Raw genomic sequence first — 15,185 nt, forward strand, 5'->3', positions numbered from 1 at the left:
TTCTAATTAACTGCTGAGATGGAAAAGTGTGAGGATTAAGACAAGCTACTCATCCCAAATGATACAATCACACAGTAAACCTTATAATAATTCCTAGTGCCAACATTACAGAAATTATTCAACAGCAGTATAATTAAGCATGCTCCAGGAGCTAGGGTTGGGTTTCCCGTTTTCATTAGTTTCACATTAGTTACAAAATCATTCTTATAAAACCATTATGCATAAATGAATTTCCGATTGAAATGAGGATTTAAGGGGACTCTTCACATGTCATGCACAGCTACTTTACAGAATATAGAGAGATGATTTAGATGGTTGAAAGGCTTTGGAACAATATTTAACTTAGCTTAAAATGAAGAGAAAGGTGAAATCTGAATATGAACTGAAGGCCATCATCCTTTTTCTGTGGTAGATCATAGACTCTGGAATAGTCTTTTTACTGTGACTATTGTTTGGTAACAACTTTTAAATCTTTCTAGAAGACTTTATAGCTTCTTTATAACTTTCTCTTTATAGCCTTTACATTGGTTTATTATTTGGTTAGTATAATGTATAATAGACATATCATTACTGGGTCACTACTTTTACTGTTATTATACATATGAACTTGGTTATTGCTTAAATGACTAGTAAAGCACTTTCGGACGAGGTCACTTTTAACATGTACTCTATTGAATAAACCTTGACCTGACTTGATTCACTTGACTCTTCTTAGCATTATTTACATTGAGTTTAGAAGAAGTTATGGTTAGGGAAAGTAACAAAGAATTTTCCAAATATATGTATCAACTTATGATCTTGTAAAATAACCCTTTTTTTCCTCTTTTTTTTTTTGTACGCCAGATCAATATACAGAAATTAAACTAGTTCACATGCTGAGTTTCGGTTAGGGACTAATCTGCAGTTCACACTGCTCCACTTGAAACCACTGCCTTCTCTGCAGAATCAATGCACCACGCAGCCTGCATCTTGAGTTGTTTGCGCGCGCGCGCGTGTGTGTGTGTGTGTGTATGTGCCACTGTGTTCATTGCGGCTCTGCCCGAGGAGAAATTTCACCGCCGAGTCAAACGGCTTTTTGGATCCAAGATGGCCGCCGCACATCACCCAGTTTCCCTAAATATGTATCGCTAGATTTTACTCGTCACAAACGGGCAGAACCTCAACCAAGGCGAAATGTTCGTCTACTTTGAGAGTGGGACTTGAATTGGATTAAAAAAGAAACCTTATACAGGTGATGAGGTAAGAATCAGAAAAGTAAGGTTGGGAGTGGAGTGGTGGGAGAGACTTGACGCATGTGGATAGCGTGGACACTGCGGTGGAGGCTGAATGGCGGAAAGAGGCGGCAGGTGCAGAGCAGAGCACATAACATCAGCAACACAGGGACTCGATTCAGACTCCAGAAGAACCGCTGAGGTGAAGCTGATGTGAATTTGTTCGCCATGCGCTTCCTCAGGGAGGATCCGAGCCGCTGAAATGACTCGCCTCCTGCTTGTTGTGTGAGCGCGCGCGCGTGTGTGTGTGAACCGATGAGCGCCCGATTAGGGAAACAGGGGGTATAATGTGTATTCGTGTAGCCTAAATGCAGTCAGTGTGTTGTGTTATAACTCGGCGAATGTGTTAACAGAGGTCAGGTGATGAAGAGAAATAATCGCGCATTGTTACATAGTAACGCCTTCTAAAAACATGCCATTTTAATGCAACCTTTCGGGAAACGAGCATGCATCTGTATATGGAGCTTGCCATTTATGGAGATTTCGGGGATGACCGACGACGAAACGGAGAATGAACCCAAGCACGTTTAGGACACGTTTAACGCGCGTCTCGAATTCGCATGCGTTTGGTGACGAATGACGGGAACCGCGACGAGAGCTGTAAATCCACCTGGAGGGAGATTGTGAGTCAGAATCCACAGTGCTGCTGGTGCAGAGAGCCAGGCGACAGTCATGTGTAGTGACAGGTAGGTTCTCGAGCATGCAGATGTTCCTGAGTGTGTGGTCAGGGCGCTATATTATGCCACTGAATGAGTGGGACATGGACATTGAGATGGTTGTTCTGAGTGGACACAGCGCGCACGAGCACGGGCGGCTTGAACGCTATAGAGACAGCTAAGCGGCTGATGAGGGTGAGAACGAAGAGGCGAAGAGAAGGAGAAGAGAGAGGTGCAGAGGCGGCTCGGTCCCATTAAGACATGCGCACGTCAACCAATTTAGCACTGCGGTGTAAAGGTCCAACTTTTGTAACCCCCCCTCCCTCCTTTGATTAGAATCTCCGGGGGAATGGCTCAGCGAGAAAATGTCTCCCATCCTCTTCTCCACGCTATGAGTCATGAAGGCTCGGTGGCGAGCGAGCATCTGCACTGCTGCGACATTTGACATTCAGCTCCACGCTGGAGAAGCAAAAAGGAGACGCCAGTATGCGCTGGAGACGCAGATGAAAGCGAGGCTGTTCCACTTCTTTTTTTTTAGCACCCTGCTACCAGAATCGGACATGGTAAGACGCTGAATCGTTGAACTGCAGAAATGCATTTATCTCGACAGTTGTTTAAGTCGTTGCATGGCGAGTCCCTCTAAAGGTTGAGATTCTGCTGACTCAGACATTCCCATTCATTATCTTCTATGTTGATGATTCAGACACTTTAACTGTTTCCTTTCGCTAAGGGAATTCATTTGGAGAGTAAAAACAGTGTGTATCTGTTCAGTTCCTCTCTAACAGCCAGGACTTAGCTTGCTGTCTCTCTCCCCCCCCACTAGCATCACGTGGGGGGGAGAGCCTTCACATTTGGGGTGATTGTAATCCAACCTTTCCACCAAATACTGCAGTGCATGATAACAGCTGTTCTGAAGTACAAGGTTCCTTAAGCATGGACACGGGCCAGGGCAGCCCGGAGAGCCCTAATCGGGCTGTGGAGTACTTGTTGGAGCTCAACAACATCATTGAAAGCCAGCAGAAGTTGCTGGAGACACAGCGGCGGCGCATCGAGGAGCTGGAGGTGCAGCTGGACCGTCTCAATCAGGAGAACAAGGATCTCCGGGTGGACAGGCAGCCATGTCCACCCCCACCACCTCCGCCACTAGGAGCCTCCAACCAGACCCACGGGCACCCTTTACATGTTCAGAACTCCGCCACTGTGTACCCCATCCAGAGTCACAACAATGTGCCAGCCCCTAACCTCACACCTGTCCTGGCCCCTCCTCCCCCGCCTCCACCCGTGCCTCCACGAGACCGGCGTATCGTCAATGCGCACACACGCCTCAGCCGCGGCCTGTCCACTGGGTCCAACCCAACAGAAAACGAGAGGAACAGTGAACGACACAGAGAGAGCGTCAGCACCGGCACGGCCACCACTCTGCAGAGACAGTGAGTATAAGCATGCAGGCTCCTCAGCTGCATACCTGTGGACACTATGCAGCCACTGTGACTTTAAACACTGTTTGGACGGCTGTAAGATAGATTGAACTCAGTCGAGGCTAGGAGTTTTGTGTCTATGCAGGTATGATTTCAGATCCAACTAAGAGTTATGCAATGTTTCCAAGCCACTGGGTTTTGTGAGTCTGTTGCATAGAGTCTATTTAGGTGGACACTTGATTACCATGGCAACCGGAAACCTGAATTTCATACCCACATTTGGTGAAAGCAATGCGCTTTAGAAATTTCGATTACTCCAGTCACTGTGAATTGCCACCACTTAAGTTCACCCTCAGAATATCTTTTAAAATTAGCAGTAGCCTTCGACATGATGTCTAGTCATATTGCAATGCTGACGAATCAGATGTTAGCAAGTCAAACAGAGTTCATCTAAATCCATAAAGTCATGCAATCTGCAGTGGGAATTACATTAAACAGAGGTGTTGGGATTAGTCTGTGATGAGAGTATTTCAGATAGGGTTTAAGCAGATTAAAGCTAAAAAGATAATACCACACCTTTTTGTCTCCAGGTTGGGTGCGTTTGCGCTTATGTAATAAAATCTCAAGGCTGACATAAACCCAAAAAAACCACACTCTCATTGGGTTATATTCAGGGTTGGCTTTTAAGGTGGGAACTAATATTTGTTAAGCAATAAATCAGGCAGTATTTAACTGTGTAGTTATACATTACAACAATGGATTACAACATTTTAACGTTCATATCCAAAGATAAACCTTTCGATTAAAAAGCAGCAGCTGAGCTTACGGAGGTACAGCAGGTAGTGTTGCCTCTCACAAGGTCCTTGGTTTGTTTGATCCTGAGGTTACTGTCTGATTCATGTTCTGAGTGCGTTTCACCTGATTTTTCCGGTTTCATCTCAACTGAAAAGCAATAATAGGTCAATTGGATACATGAATTTGCCACTAGGCGTGAATGTGTGTACAAGGTATTTTGCAATATTCAGTATAGTCTCACTTACACTTACGGCACAGGATCCACTGTGACACCAATCGTTAGCTGGAGCTTTGAAATGTTAATAAGCAACACAATACTATGTTATATACTAGTTATACATATACTAGTTATTTATTTTTACCTCAGACTAGAAGATTCAAAAATAATATTGAGCATCAGAACTCCTATTATTGTCAATGTTCACTATCCTCTCATTGTTTTCACCATCCTTTTGCCTATTTTTTTTGCATTACCCCTAGCTAACAAGTAAACAATGTAACAACAGGATTAGTTAATGTGAAGGCATTGCCGATGCTCGGGTGTCAAAAATTCATCAAATCCAATAAAAACATCAGCAGAGAAGACATTTGAGCTTTCTTGAGCTTTTTCAAATAAATAGTAAAACAATTAAGGTTTATTAGGTGAAGCAATATATTGGAAGAATTCTCTTTATCAGTAAGACACTTGAGCAGGTTGAATCTCTGAAGGCACTATCTTGGCCACTCCATCCATCTTGCCTTGCTTTCATGCTTTTAAACCCCCCAAGCTGTTATTCAGTTTTTCCTCCAACATTTGATCACTTCAGCTTGAAGTTCGTGCCCTTTTCATGTGTATTTTGGGCATGGTGCATAGTTTATTCTGTAGGAAGAAGCCAAGGCTTTGCTCTTCAAGAGGACTTGTGGGGCCATTTTGTGGATTCGCATGAAGCCTGACGCTGGTTGTGTAGGAGAGTTTGTGAATAATATTCACTGCAGTGTCAGATTGTGGACTGTGCTTGTGTGGGAGCATAGAGGCAAAGAGAAAATGTAAGTGAGCATTTGTTTGTAAGAGAATGCCAGAAAGGTCATGAGAAAGCTTTTTTTTTCTTTCTCTGAGCTCTCTTTGTTTTTTTCTATCCACACACTTTGCTGCTTTACTCTATTTGTCACACTGGGAGTTGGATAAATGTATACTGTATTCCAGCTCTCTGATGCATAGTAAGTAGTAAGTTACATACTGTATATCGGTGTCTCATTACTTAAGCCTGCAGACGCAAAGCCGCTCCAGGACTGACTCAGTCTGTGTGCTGCTGTGTCCATCTGTTCCTTTAGCCGTGGCACTGCTAGCATCAACAGCACCTGAACACATGAAATTATAAATGCTAATCGCAGGCTTGTCCTAGCTTCCTAATGGATAGGATTTGTGTAGTGGTTTGGCTACTTCATTGAAGAAAAATGCTGGGTTTTTTTTGTTTTTTTTACATAATTTCATGATCTTCTGTTTTTTTCTTTCTTCATCCTCTATCCCTCCCTCTGTACTGAGCAGATGGTAGACCACGTGACCCTTTTCTCTGATTTGCATTACATTCACAGGGGACATGGGCATCATTTCTTCTTTTTCTTTTTTTCTCTCTCTATTCCTCCCTCCCTCATATTAAATTTTTTTTTTTATAAATGAGAGGTCTGTGAAATTGAAACACAAGTCCAGCCATCTCCCTTCAGTACTACAGGATATTTGTTGATCACAGGAATATGAAAATGTCTATTGCTTATTCCAGTGTAACACTGTTACAAGCCAAAGACGCTTGTTACCCTCATATTCCAAAAATGATCTTCAGAAAACTGTTGCTGAGCCAAAATATAGGCAACAAGCCAAGAGAGAGCTCTATCATAATGCCAAAGCAATTAAATATTCCTTGCTCTTGAAAAAAAAATACAAAAATCATTGGGTGTTTAACAGCAGCTGATTCGAGATGGGGTCAAATAGCCATAAGCTCTAAACAGTTCTGTGGCAAAATTAAGCAAATGAGTAAACATGAACCGGGAATCAGCTGCCACATCCAGCATATATTTTGAGTAATGCAAAGAGAAAAGGTAAAACCTTACTGCATTGATATATCTTGAATATCTTTTTCGGTTTTGCTTACAGGCTAGGTTTGTTGTCGCCCAACAACATTGCTCAACAAATAGGTTTTGAATAAGTCGGGTTTTTTTTTTTCTTCAAATAGAATTTAATTTCAAATAAATCTGCATAAATGCAAATGTTCTTAAAAGAAGGTGACAGCTGTTTAGGCACAATATAATAGTATCTGAAAGTTCAACAAGCGAGCAGAGCAGTTGTGATCAATAGGAACCGAAACCTTTTCGAATTGTCTTAGAACATACCCCGGGACACCGCTGTATTAGGATAAAATTAAATGAGCCAATAATGCAATTCACTTTGAATGAGTTGTCACGCTAGAAAAGATAACATTGATAGCACATTCATATAAACCTATAAGTTATTGCAGGGCTTCTGTTATAGAATATTAATCGATACCGACTGACCAATCAGATTCGAGAATTTGGTTTGTGTATTTTTAATCGTTATATCAAAAAGAATATATTTGAGGTGTATCACTGTTCACATGCTTGGGTTTAGATCATGTGTTTCTCATATTGACAGTAGCCACTCTGCCTCAGGCAAACTTTTTTTTTCCCAATAATTCTGTACTTGGCTCTTGTTAATTAAGAGCATTTGATGCTGAAATGGGCTCTAAATAATTCATTACAATCTGTGCAACCATCAAAGAACTGGTCTTTGTAACAATAACTTTTTAAATCGGGTTCTGTGAGCAACATTCCAGTTATTGTGCTAAATCTATCACACTCTCAAGGCTGGTGGCTTTTGGCATAATAAAAGGTTATAGCTATTAATAGAAGAAAATGCAGACCTATATTAGTTACTGAAAGCCTGTATGCCCTGTCCACACATTTATCCACCCAATAAATTTGTCAGACCGGTCCGGAGTGAGCAGGAGGCTAAGCCTGCTTATCTATACACACCTGAGCTTGCTTCAGCTGATTAGTCGACTAGTTGTTCAAATCATTCCACAGACTAGTCAATTTTAAAAAAGGTGTACTTCTTTCCTTTTTTTTTTTTTTTAACTCTATGCACACATAACGGTGATCTGTGATGCTACTTTGAGTTGGAGAATAATTAGCATCTCCTGCGTTAATTACATTTGTCCAATTGATAAGTGCCAATTACTGTCATGGATAGGAGGCAGTGAATAATAACCGGGGTGTCAGAGGTTTGAGCGTTGGAGGTGCTGTCATAATAAGCCCTTAATGGAACATATAAATCAGGGACTTTGCTATTTCGATGCAACACTTGAAGCATTCAGGTCAGTTCAGCATTGAAGTGAGTGTCATTAAAACTAAGCTTCCAGTACAGTTTTAACTGCTTTAAAGAGAAGCTTTGCTGAAATATATACGCTTAATCTAGTAGCTGTGAGGCAGAATGTTGAGGCTAGCGTTGTTCGTACAGAACGCGATGGAAAAAGTGTGAGTGTTCAGATGTGAAGCTTCTAAAACAAACAGAGACCAGGTTCGTTTACATTAATGTGAAAGTGCAGCTCTGTGTAATGCATTTAGTGAGTTTGTTTATTTATCCTTAGTAGCTGCCTGGTCAAGGTGTTGTGTTGGTTTATATTAAACTATGTAAAGAAATTGTTTATACCCAGTAGCTTAGTTAGAATATACAGCAGGCAGGTACAAACAAAAGTAATCAGTAAGGGATCAGTTAAGACCCATCATGAACTTGAGGGATGTAGGTGAGATGATGAAATTCTTAGATACAGAATTCACGGACCATGCTGCCATTTTCAGAGGTGTTTGATCTTTTTGTTTTCTAGGGGCATATTGGTAGGGTGGGTGTTTAATAAAAGAAAAATATTAATTTATAAACTCAAACAGTACATAATAATTACAGTCCAGTTTGATGAATGGTAAAAAAAAAAAAAGATTTTGAATTGTTTGTTCTTTTTTTAATCCTTTATGTTTATATTTCGTCAGATGAGGTTTAAGCCTAATAGAGGTGATACTACAGTATGTGTTTATGCTTATAGAGTGAGGCTATTGTATTATATCATATTGGATATGATTACATATGCTACAGATGTTTTCTCTTGTCCTGTTTGTGTTGAACAATTGATCCCTTTCCCTCCACTTATCTCTGCATGTTCTGTGTTTCCTTTTTTTCTGTGACTCTCCCTTTTTGCTTCCTTTTTCTCTCTCCTGTCCTTCTCACCACCCCTCGCCCTGCTGGATCTGTAGGCCAGATGGAGACTTCAACAAACACAGGTCTGTAACGACCCTTTGAATTCTCTCGTTTCTCCATTTCCTCCTTTTGTCCTGCGTAGACGAGATCGTAGACCGTAGCCTTCATGCTGCCGGATGACATATATTTAGACTCTTACAGGAAGATGGACTACGCTTTTCCTCCTGGCAGTGGCTAATCCTGAGTCAAATATGAGAAATTGATTATAATGACTGATTAACTTTTATGCTGGAGCACCTTTAGACTGGAGTAATGAGTTGCGACCCTGAAGGTCATAGTCATATCGACACAGTCTAAAAAAGTTAGTGCCAGAAGCTTGAAAGACTAAAATTTACACAACCTACCAAGGTATCGTCTAAGCTCGTGTGTCAGTTATGAGACACTATATTAGCTGTAGCGTGTGATGCCTAGTAAAAAATATATGTTTATATATCTGTACTGCTGAACCTGTGCTGCCCGCTTGCAGATTCAATATGACACATCGGCTATTATACAGCTTCGGGGGTGGTTCTAGTGTGTATTATATTGATAAAATGTCAGATAGAATCTTAGACATTTGGCGGCTAGATGCTTATTTTATTCTCTGCATAATTAAGTGATGATCCCTTGGAGTTGTGGTGCAACCGTTGCATTATAGCTTTGACTTATTTTTTTATATTGCATAGATGAAGCTAGAGTGTAACATGGTTAGTTCTGAGTAACTTTGCTCTGTAATAGGTGTAGGACAGCTCACTTGGATGAAAATGAACCATGCATCTGAAGGATAAATGACGGGTTGTCATAGCAACAACTGTAGATGAAGCGCATTGCTTAAAAAGGAGAAAAAAAAAAGTTGCATGCATACCTCGCTTTTCTCTCTTTATTTCTCCATGTGCAAGAGAAAAAGAAAGAGACTGGCAGCGTGAAACATACATGTGTGTCTGAGTGTCTGAGTCTTCCATCCCTAGGACAACACTTTTATGCAGCACACATTATCACCATACATGGCACTAGGACAAGGCTAGGACATGCACTTGAGGACAAGGACAAATGATGTCACGTTTCGAACTAATCAGGCCCACCCAGTTGTCGTCCTTGCGTCCCCCATCCGTTTTTTGCTCATATTGATATGCAAATCGAATTTTTCTTTTCAGGAACAGTGTTTTATAATAAATCGGAGCTTCGTCTGGTTTTTTTGTCTGCATAAACGTCTTTTATGCTCCGCCATTGTGGCCTGAATTACACTTTGCGCTCTATTATGAACAAAAGGAACGTAATAAAGAGTCGGCAGTGATTAATGAAATTGCCGGCGTGATCTTATCCTGCTGTTCCATACTTAACTGGATGGGATTGTATGTGGGTATGCTTGCTCTCCACTGGCTATCGGGACAAAAAATAGCTCGGAGAGGGAGGCTCTCGTATGAGCCTCCCCTCAGCATCCTTCTCATTGCAACACAGAGGCAACTGCAGTCATCCCACAACAATACATCATTCTGTCCAAGCCAGGGCGGTGAGAAAAGATTGTGTGTGTGTGGGTGTGTGTGTGTGTGTGTGTATGTGTGAGAGAAAGAAAGAGAGAATGTGAAAGAGCCAATGTCATTTAGTAGCTGCACCTGTAGATATGATCAACGGTCTAATGTTACAACATCCTGTTAATGGATACATGTTCAGTATGATTATAACAGTGCAGCTCTGTGCAAAATGATCTAGTGTGCTAATAGTAAATATTAAGAATACGTTCAGGAGAGGTCTATTGAATTTAATTTAAAGTGTCAACACAATTTTTTTAAATTAAAATGACAATAAAAACTGATCTAATATCTGCTGTTGCTTGAGGGTTTTGCTAACCAGGGCTTTGGCCTCTGAGTGAATTTAAATGTACAAATGTTTCCTTCCACAATTGACATGTTGTGTTGCAGGGCAATACGGACGTTTGTTTAAAGACGGTTTTACATGACGCAATTTCTATTGAATTCTTTAGAATACGCACCATTTTCTGCTCGAGTTCAGAGCACACCGATATCGATGATACCGTAGTCATTTTCTTTAATCGCAGGGCTATCAATAGCAATTGTTGGTTCAGCTCAGATGATTTGATGAAGGTATTGATTGTTCACTGCTGCGAAGGCTTCTGCCGCTATCAATCTATCACACAGTCCAGGAGTGTAAGGATTAACACTTTTTACCAAACCTGCACACACAATATATAATTATTAGGCTAAAGTAAGCAAGTTTTTTAGCATCCTAGTCTGCTGGTAGATGCCATAAGTGCAAGCCGAGCATTTGGTCTAAAAGGGTATAAAGTGAATATACACACCCCTGTGAAATTTGCAGATGTTTTCGAATGACGTTAAATTCGATCATGCGAGACCTTTTTCTATTTTTGGAAAGGAAAAAATGGCAGTAAACCGATTGCTTTAGCCTGTTCACCCCTTAGCTTGTACATGTTAATACACCCTTCTGCATGTAATACAGCACTCAGAGTCTACCATCTTAGCACATCTCGATTTGGCAATTTAATTCCATGCCTACTTTCAAAAATGCTCCAGATCTGTCAACTTGAGAGGGAATTGTCTGTGCACTGCGCTCTTCAAACCATTCCACAGTTCTTGTTAGGATTTTGATCTGTGCTCTGAGTGACTTGTATTCGTTTTATTTATTTCTTTTTTGTTAACTTGAATTTGTCTTTTGGATCGTTATGCTGATTTCTTTCTCCATCAGCTTTTCTAACAGACCTGCAGGTTATGTACCAAAAAGAGATATTTGGTACATATCCTATTTGGAGCTATCCATGATCTTGACTAGAGCCCCAGTTCCATCAGTAGAGGCATCTACATAACTCACTGCAGCCAACAGCATTATTTAACGCAGTTATGGTGTTTTCGAAGCTGTTTTCGAATTATGCCCAGAAATTTGACCATGGTCTGCTCAGACCATAACACTTCTTGCTTTGTGGTTTGGGGTGAATTTAGCCGACTTGGGTTTAGTTTTTTTGTGAGAGAATGGACTTACATTTTGCCACATTTCATTTACAATTATGACATTTGGCAGATGGCCTTTATCCTGAGTGACTTACAATTATTTCAGTTATACAACTGAGCAGTTTGAGGCCTGTTGGTGCTGGGGTTCAAACTAACGATCTTACGATTCTTATTCCAGCATCTTAACCAGTGAGGTACCCATAGACCAAGCAGATGTCGGAAGTGACCAAAACTTCCAAACATTTCAGCAGTTCCGTCAATGTTGTGATATGACAGCCTCCTTTATACTTTTTCATCTTGTCCTTTCATCAGATTCAACATCTCCGTTCTCTCTAATGCTTGATAAAGGCTTTTGCTATGTTTCATGGTACATTAATGGTACTTAATGGTATTTAATGGTACATTTAATAAACTGGGAAAAGTTTAACTTCTCTGCTGATTAATACCTTGCAACAGTAAGATCCAATATATTTAATATTCAAATTAGTAATAATATTTAAGCATGCAGCATATGTATCTGATAAACTTAGCTAACATTTCTAAATAAGGACATGACAACTTTTTAAAGCATGTGCATTTCTGAAATGTCTTTCCTGAGAGAATTCCAGTAAAATATCTTAATATTTGTTTTATTGAGTTTATGTGATTTAATCAGATTACATCCATAAGTGGTGCTTATAAATGTTGTTTGAGTTATTAATTATATGGACAAAAACTTGTGGCTATCTGACCACAAGATTTGTATGTGCTTTTTGAACATTCTATTCCACATTTAGTCCCTATTTGTTGTAATAATAACCCTTTATCTCTTCTGGGATAATATTCCATTAGATTTCAAAGTATGGTTTGAAGATTTTGCTAATTCAGCCACATGGGTGTTAGTTAAGTTGGGTAATGATGTACATCATTGGGTAATGATGTAGGGTGGGGAGGCCTGGGGTGCAGTCAGCGTTTTAAATTTTCTTGAAGGTGTTTCGGCAGAGTTGAGGCCAGCGCTCCATAACAGGCCAATCAAAATCTCCTAGGTCTCCTACCTCAAACGAATTGCTAATACAGTGTATAGCAAAGAAGATCAGAGGAACTGACTGATACAAAATGGAAGATGAACTCCTCCACTGATTTGGATGTTATGCATTCTGGTGTTTAAACAGCAGTGTTCCTTAATTCCAGTGGTGATGATGCCATTGGCAAAAGACTCATATCACTTTTTATGTTAATGTAGTTGTATGTATATTGTATCTGAAAGCGGCCTTGCTTTGTTTCTAGTTCTCCTTTGCCTCCCCTTTCTCTTCTTTCCTTCACTTTCTCCCTCCCTTTCCAGCTTCCGCTGCCTTTATCTCTCCCTCTCTCCTGGGTTTCAGCTAGAGAATGGTTGCTGTGGGAACGTGGAGAGTTATCACAAGTGCGTTTACGTGAAGAAGCGAGTGGGCGACGGAGAGAGTGAGAGGGAGAGAAAGAAGAGAAGGAAGGGAATGGCGAGTGAGTGATGAGAGAAAAATGGACAAGGAATACTACGCATGGAGAGGCAGGGTGTAGTGAGATAATGCGACTGGAGGAGAATAGTGATAGCATGACTGAAAACGCGTAGACGCACCAGCGAATAGACTTTTATACGCAACGTCTAAACACGGCTATCATCACAAAATCATTACCTGGTTTTGCAGACCGAATGGGCCTCCAGGTGAATGTGTGTGTGTTCTGAAAGAGACTACACCTGTTGCCATTCCAAACCTGTTTTAAAAAAGGCAGCGCTCGTAGGAAAGGTTCAAACCATGTTTGATTAATAGTAACGTGTGACATCTGGCGGTCTCTCACGGATAGCTCTCTTTTGAAGAACGTTTTCAGAAGGACCATTATTTCTGATCTATGCATCAAATGATAAAGAGTTTTTATGCTTGAGCACTGCGGTTGTCTGAACTCTAAATTTCTCATTTTGCGAGGTCACGAGGAGAAATTCCCTGCGGTAGGCGGACACATTTGTGCGTATGTATGTGTGTGTGTGTCTGTGTAGTTGTTCAGAACATTTGTTAGATGTTATGTAAATGCAGATTTTGCTTATTAGAAAAAAAACGCTTCAAGAAATCTCTCCTCCCGAGTTCACTTTGATGAAGTACCGACGACGTTCATTTTTTACCGTGACTGTGCTCTAATGTAAAACCACAAGAGACCCGCTGAATGGCAGGACAGCACTGCAGGTGTTTTAGGAAATATTGTAGTTGCTTTCCACTTGCTTCCCCTTGACAAATCATTTAAAAACACTACCATAAAACGGGCAGTTAGTTTCCTCTAGGTCCCTTTCTTTAATCACCTTCCTGTTTTCTCCACAAGCCGAACCGAGGATGCCCCGCTTCTACAGCCTGGACACACTCGAAAACTCATTTCCTGCATCTCCCCATCTCTTTCCTCTGCCCACCCAGTCATCATTCTCTCCCTGTAAAGCGCGTCCGTTCACGCCTGCTCTTCCTCTCTTTCTCTTTCTCTTCCTCTTCCTCTCTTTTCACTCTTCCTCCCCATAGGGCTCTCTCTTATTATTTTATGTTTCTGTTGCTTGTGTCCCAGGTTTAAGTTGGCATTCCTTTTCTCCTCCTCTACCCCTCCTGTCTTGTGTGTCGTTGTGTCTGCTTTAGCAATTGATGCCGCTGTCACTGTATTTGATGTGTCATTGTTTAGTATGAGCCTAATCTAATAGGGTAAATCATAAACGTAGAAGATGAAGAAAAGGACTTTTGGTCAGCAGTTGTGTAATAAATGTAAGCTTTGGACATTTTGACAGATATTATTAGAATGGGTAACATGGTGTCTGGGGCTAATGGTCTAATTTTACACCAGTAAACAGCTGGACAAAATCAATCCACACACTGCTCAGCTGCCAGTAGTTTGATTTCACCAGGTTTAAATCCCAATAATAAACAGTTTTATTATAATCCTATAAAGCAATTCTTTTATATACTTTAAGTCAACGGTTTCTCCACACTTTATAGATGCTTCATTGCTTTATTGAAATGAGAAATATATGACTTAATTTCCATAGGCCGCTCTGCGTATATCTAACCGAGCTCATGCATAATTGCATGGAGGTGTGGGTGCATGTGTCGGAATGTAATTACTGTGCACCTTAAATAAACATGTAATTACGTTGCTCAACCTGAGCCTTGGTTAACACTTTATACCCTACTTTTCTTCATGATTTTTTAATGCCGAGTTTATTCTGATTTTCCTTATGAGTGCTGTCTTTTTGGTGGCTTTTTTTATTCTTTGTGCCTTTATCCGTATAAGTTCTCTGACATGTATAAATCATAGAAGTGTTTTTAAAGAAATAGCTCAATAGTTTACTCAGTGTATTGATTTATTAAATATTATTGGATTTTTATTGCTTACACCACTCTGCCCCACTCCATTCATTGTTTTCTTATCCGAATGCACCATTTTGATGATAACTGTAACAGTTTGTAGTTGAGTTTTGTTCTCTTGTGGTCAATAGTGGTGAAATGTAAGTATATAAAGTGCACTAAGTATTACCTATTAATAAATGATCACTCTAGGTCAAAATCCTACACACTCCATACTTAACTGCTTCATAACTGTGACTTTGCGTCTGTATAACGCCATTAAAACATTAGATGTAACATAATACTACATAACTCTACATAATGCTGCCTAACTGTGCTTCTACTGCTGCTGCTAAAGTGTTTGTATTGTATGCATGTGGCTGTCTTTGTTGTCTGTTTCCTTTTGTTTCTTTCTTGACTTTTTTCTCTCTCTTTTTTTCTCTCTCTCTCACTCTC

At 40.5% G+C, this 15,185-nt stretch overlaps 1 protein-coding gene across 2 annotated transcripts in view; it reads left to right on the top strand.

Moving 5' to 3' along the window:
- The first annotated feature begins 569 nt into the window (after positions 1-569).
- Positions 570-15,185, top strand: part of iqsec2a (IQ motif and Sec7 domain ArfGEF 2a) — an 84,763-nt gene continuing 70,147 nt past the window's right edge. Inside the window, exons 1-2 of one of the 2 annotated variants that reach the window (XM_083553612.1) lie at positions 570-3,357; positions 8,437-8,463. In XM_083553612.1, the coding sequence (XP_083409738.1) occupies positions 2,861-3,357; positions 8,437-8,463 (524 nt within the window). In that variant the 5' untranslated portion in view covers positions 570-2,860. The remainder of the gene's footprint in view (positions 3,358-8,436; positions 8,464-15,185) is intronic. The other variant, XM_083553613.1, reaches the window with a different exon arrangement.

This window comes from Silurus aristotelis (assembly GCF_946808225.1).
Source record: "Silurus aristotelis genome assembly, chromosome: 11".
NCBI classification, from domain to species: Eukaryota; Metazoa; Chordata; class Actinopteri; order Siluriformes; family Siluridae; genus Silurus; species Silurus aristotelis.